Genomic DNA, 5,805 nt, shown 5'->3' with positions numbered 1-5,805 from the left:
GCTCAACATAATAAATGTAATACTGTGGAGAAACTGTTGAACCTCAACTTTATTGATAAAGGTATGCAAAAACATACAGCAAAAATACAGCAGTAGTGAGATCTGTGTGTCTCCTTTTTCTGGGAGAAATACAAACGAAGCCTTAGAAATAAAATAAAAAATTATCTGATACTGAATGAGAAAACAGAAGCTCAAATAATCAATGACAAACACTAAAAGAAAAAAAAAAACACTTAATTTTTCATGAAAAAAGATATAAAGCCATAAATGATTAAGTCTCACACATATTATTATTGGAAAAAACATATGTGAGAAATGCCACGATCACTCCTCATGTATGAATCTGTGCTTGACCTGCTTCAGCTCTTCTGGATCTGATGTCAGACAGCAGAACAATGACAGTAGCCACGCCCACCAGAGCAGAGAGGACCAATCGGATCACAGCTTCAGTAGGACTACAACAGTGGGCGGAGCCTGAGGAATAAAAACAGCAAACTGAGATCAGCTCAGTCAATAAATGCTCATATCAGCGCCGACATCCACTAATATCAGCGCTGCCGTACCTGCACACGGCTGACAGAGTTGAGTGATGTTGAGATGTGTGGTCTGGTTTGTGATGGGATTGTTGATCACACAGCTGTAGGTGTTTGTATCCTGATATTCCACCTCCAGACGTAGAGACAGACTGATGCTGAGATCAGACTCACTGATGCTGGACAGTGAACTGTTTCCTCTGTACCAGGAGAGACTCACATCTCTCACATTCACAGCTGAACACACCAGTGAACATGAGGATGGTGATGAAGAACACTGTGAAGAGTCTCTGCTGATGACAGGAACAGGCAGACGAGCTGGAAACACGAGAGAGTAAAGATAAAGGAGGAGGAATGAAGATATTCAGGCAGACGAGGAACAAACATGGAGAGGGTTAAAAGTAGAAAATGTAAACAACGTAATAGAAAGTTCAACATAAACCTGGCTGTTCATGAAAAGGTACTTTCCAAATAAAACACGTGAAACTGATATTGGACTCACCGTAGATGATGAAACAAAAGAAATAAGGCCTCCTGTAAGGGCTGCTATAAAAACTCTTATGTTGTTGATAACATCCAGCATGTTCAGTTGTGGTGTTTGTGACGGTCAGAGATCCGGTTTGTTTGTCCAGCTTCAGTCTGTTTCTGAATCTCCCATCAGGAACATCATCATAGACATCGAATCTGTCAGCCTTTTTATCGACTTCAGCTATTAAAGTCTTTTCATCTCCAAATCTCCACTGAATCTCATGACCATCATCCATTTCAGTGAAACCAGAGTTTAGAGCGACTGAATCTCCCTCCAACACCGACACTGGATCAACAAACAGAAACAGGGTTTGTCACAGATAAACAGATTATGATAGTTTATTACAGTTTTTCTCAATTGCTAAAACACTAAAACCCATTGGCTGAACAAAGTTCTCAGTTGCCTGACCTCATTTAGCTATTTGCGCAGTCTGTTGTCAATACATTAAACCATTTCACATGTTAAAACACAATTTTCAGATCACACTTAGACTTTTCAGCAAAACTCTAAACACATTCTCATTCTCAAAACACATTATGCACTCTAATACACATATCATCCATACTGGTAAACACAAGCGGCAACAATCAAATACAAATAGAGAACTAATGTCATTGGTTAAACACAACCACTCAAAATATACAGTATGGGCTTGATTCTGACGTGCCCTCCTGGGCTGCAGGGATAAACACTTGACTTGACTCTGGCGTGCCCTCCTGGGCTGCAGACATGGGGCTAGACTCAGACGTGCCTTTTGTTCCAACAGGATGAAATGGATATGTGGTATGGTGACTTTGTTGCACGGATCCATTAAACTGGATGAAGTACCAGGTTTTTGTCACCAAAATTAAATTCTCTCCAAATTTGATTGTAGAAATATGCCCAGTCTATGGCCGTCAAAAGCAGATAGTCACTTTTGGATGTATATTCTTTGTAAGATTCCAAAACATAGAGTTTCCCAGTCTGCAACTCTTTGTCAAACACATATCTTCCAACACAATCATCAGACACTGGGAATCTTGTTTCACGGAATCTTCATCTTCACTGAGAATCTTTGTCAGACCATGTATTTCTATTTGTACGCTTATTCATTTCAAAGTTTGATGAACACTGTCACATCATTTGCTTTAGCGACATTCGGTGGTATATTTTATTAAAAGCTGACGTGGTGAGGTGTTTGAGTAATGCTCTCATCTGTTACTGGCACATTTAAGTTTTCACCGCTTACACACACCTGCCCTAAACCTTTAACACTACCGTAATTATTTAAAAATACAAATACATTTCATGCCAGACACTTTTGAAACTGACTAAAAGCTAATATTTAAGCTAAACAAACAATGAAGGATCTGTGCATGAAATTTTGGACGCAGACATCATTAACTTAAAGGAACAAAAGACTATACGCGTTCACACAGTTAACTTTATTTAAATGTTTCACTGATATAAAATGACCCTGAGTTGTTAGTAAAGAAGTGTGTGGTGGCATCACTGCGAGAAGGATCCGATGAATCGATTCTTTGAACCGGCTCATTGAGCCGAACTGTCCAAATGGATCATTTTGCAGAAACGAATTAGACTTAGACTTTGGATCACTAACACAGATCACAAAAAGGGGGGTTTATAACAACACTGTATGAGCGTATACTTCACAAAAAAGTGTGGAAATGTGAGTCATTTTAAATAAGGTATCTGATTGTGTCTATAATCAGCACCCCAACGATTTAGAGCGATGTCATGTATGAGTAATTTGGGATATGGATCCCCATGTTTGAAGTCTGAGGTGTATGCTGGGTATTGTAGTTCCCTGACCTGAAAATCTACAGCGTTTGAATGAGGTATTAGTTACACGTGTTCAGTTTAACATCTTTGTAAAAATAAAAAAACAGAAAACAAAAAAGAATTGTTGAAACATAGTTAGACTAAACAAATATATTCAAGAGTAATACAATATGCATATACTAAAACAGACTTGATGTGTATGTTGTAATGGAGCAACCGTTGTTGTGCTATCTTGTGAAATAGCATTTGGTTTTAGTTGTGTGCTCTTGAAATCAAATAATTGTCTTTATCTTAAGAAAAAGTGAATAAGGCCCTGCTGTCTGAATATCCAACCAGTCTTCGTCATGAAATTATGAACCCATCATCGCCCCATTCTGTAGGGTGTGTGTTGTGTTAGACGGGGTGTTTCATGATCCAAAGGGGGTATGTTTGTTGAGTTCTAGGCCTACATGTATGTTGAGCGTGACCAGCTAATTTTACCCATTGTTAGCTCATGCCTAAATTTTCAAGTTTCATCATAAAACTAGGTAAGCAGGAACTTGTAATAATAGGTTTAACATTTTATAAGTTGGTCAATACCTCATTCAAAGCTTTATCTTACTGCTGTGCTTTCTGCAATGGTTGTACTTGTTGTTAGGATGCTTCAAATTCGGTCAGGTTGGTTTTATGAGCATACCGTTGTTTGTCAAACTAGTGTTAAGTGATATTGATCGCATTTTTAACGTTAAAGAGGTTAATGAACTCTTTCACCAGTGTTGGGGAGCAACTGGTTACATCTAACTAAATTACGTAACTTAATTACAAAATACTGGGAAAAATGTGTAGTTAAATTACAGTTACTCATGAAAATGTTAACGTTTACAAAGATTGATATCTTGCATAAATTGCATTGACTGGTTTAAAATATGAGACACCGATGTTTCCGAGTTTAGAACATGCACTTATTCGTCACTGTTTTATTTCCTATTTGGGTTGATGTATATTTATTTTATAAGTTTAACTGTTTTTCCAGCCTGTTGTTAGATGCCAATGTTTCCTGTCATAGCTGTGTATAGATTTGATTTCAAATTCAGTATCATAGCTATTAAACTATCTTGTTATGGTTTTAAATGTGTATTTAAAGCTCAGAACAATCTCAAAGTAAGTCTGATTTAGTGGTGGATGTGCTATAAAACTAAATTATTATAATCGCGATTCAAGTGAAAATCCTTGAGACCTGTTAACCCTGCCTGGTTTCAAAACATTAACAGTTGAAGACATTACATACTTAGAAAAGTAACAAAAAGCAATCAAATGTAATCAGTTACATTACTTTTTTAAGAGTAATTGAAATAGTTATAAATACTTATTAGATTTAAAATAGGGTGACTTGTAATCTATAACCTACTACATTTCCAAAGTAAACTTCCTAACACTGGGTGTAAAATATTTCTATCAGGATCTCGGGCCTCGGAAATGATAAAACAAACTTAAGGATGTTGTTGGTTGTTTGTGGGTGTCTGTGAAAGGTGTGTACATGCGTGAGAGAGTTTGAAAGAAAAATGTTTCAGGTAAAAGTTGTGATTTTACTGCAAACTATAAGCCTTATGCTGCGTTCACACCAAACGCGAATATGCGTCTAAATTCGCGCCTGCCGCGTCTAGTTATTCGCGCGTCAAGAGCGAAATCGACGCGCGTAAAAACAAAAGTTTGAAGCGAAATTTACGCGCGTCAGAGGCGAAAGTTTCAAACCCCGTTGGCGGCCATCTTTTTACAAGATTCTGTTGTTGATCGGTCATTTATCGAGAAAGTCACCGGTCTGTATTTGCTCTGGAGAGCAGAACAGCGGCGTAGGGATCATCGTCGCCGTATTTGGGTCCACCAGACCCTTCGGAGGCGAACCCAGTTCGGCGAGTTTCATCACTTGCTCCAGGAGCTGCGCCTGGATGACGGCCGCTTTCAGCGGTACTTCCGCCTGTCCCGCGCCCAGTTCGATGACCTGCTTTCCCGCATCGGAGCGAGGGGATTTCAGGAGCGGTGGAACTTCCCTCTGTGCGTTGGAGCAGTATATGATGACAGAATTTTCATTTTAAAAGTGAACTACTCGTTTATGTCATTCCTCTTTTGATGTTTAATAATTCTATAGGTCTGTGCCATTTTTTTGTTCAGGTTATTACTGTAAAATCTGTTATTTATTTTTGTTTTGATGATAAATGGAGCCAGCCTCCAAAAGTATTTAACCTGTCCTGTGATTTCTTTATTTTCCTCACACAACACTGTCCAGACACACTAAAGTATACACACTATTATAGTTATTTATGTTTATGTTCTGTTATTATAGTGTAGACACACTACACTATAATAATGTTTCATATAATTAAGATTTAGATATGGATTAAATAGCATTCAATACAAAATGAATATGTGTCTCATATGTGATAAAACACTTGCTTTGTTGTGCATTAGAACCGCACTAGGCATTTAGTATTCATGTTTCATATTTGAATGAGTGACTCCGGGCGGGCCTGCTGCCACAGCATCAAGCAGGCTCCTGATTGGTTAACGCGGCGCGAATTGACGCAGAAGTTCAGATTGACACGATCCTGAGCCCATGCAGATGGGTCGAGCTCGGATTAGTCGGGAGGAGAAGGAGAGGCGGAGATCCCAGGGCTTATGCCTGTACTGTGGGGCAGCGGGACACCTGGCATTTAGCTGCCCCGTAAAAGGGCCAGCCCGACAGTAAGACTGAGGCTACTGTCGGGTGGGATCTCCGCTGCCAAGACCTCGTCCAGCTCATCATCCACCCTCCTCCCGATTAGACTCCGATGGCATCACCAGGAGAACCTATCCTTTGCCGTTGATATCTTCAGCCTTTGAGAGGTTGCAGGGAGCGTCGGTCTTCACTAAATTGGACTTAAGGAATGCTTATCATTTGGTCCGCATCAGGAGGGGTGATGAATGGAAGACCGCCTTCAACACCCC

At 39.4% G+C, this 5,805-nt stretch overlaps 1 protein-coding gene across 1 annotated transcript; it reads right to left on the bottom strand.

Annotated features, from left to right (window-relative positions):
• Positions 1 to 331: 331 nt before the first annotated feature.
• LOC141338207 (uncharacterized) lies at positions 332 to 1,793 on the bottom strand. The gene is made up of 4 exons (XM_073843756.1): positions 1,706 to 1,793; positions 1,036 to 1,347; positions 570 to 851; positions 332 to 495 (listed from the first exon to the last, which is right to left on the bottom strand). Exons 1-4 carry the CDS (start codon positions 1,791 to 1,793, stop codon positions 332 to 334), a joined length of 846 nt encoding a protein of 281 aa, XP_073699857.1.
• Between the last annotated feature and the right edge of the window lie 4,012 nt (positions 1,794 to 5,805).

Source organism: Garra rufa, chromosome 7 (genome assembly GCF_049309525.1).
Source record: "Garra rufa chromosome 7, GarRuf1.0, whole genome shotgun sequence".
Taxonomy (NCBI): domain Eukaryota; kingdom Metazoa; phylum Chordata; class Actinopteri; order Cypriniformes; family Cyprinidae; genus Garra; species Garra rufa.
The sequence above is the reverse complement of the archived record's forward strand: the minus strand, read 5'-3'. Positions and strand labels throughout refer to the sequence as shown.

Excerpts from the sequence above, each read along its gene's own strand:
- LOC141338207 (XM_073843756.1), bottom strand. The coding sequence starts at position 1,793 with ATGTCTGCAGCCCAGGAGGGCACGCCAGAGTCAAGTCAAGTGTTTATC. Across the intron at positions 852-1,035 it reads CTTTTGTTTCATCATCTACG|CTCGTCTGCCTGTTCCTGTC; the intron begins GTGAGTCCAATA and ends TCGTGTTTCCAG. Across the intron at positions 496-569 it reads CACTCAACTCTGTCAGCCGT|TTTGCTGTTTTTATTCCTCA; the intron begins GTGCAGGTACGG and ends AGCTGATCTCAG.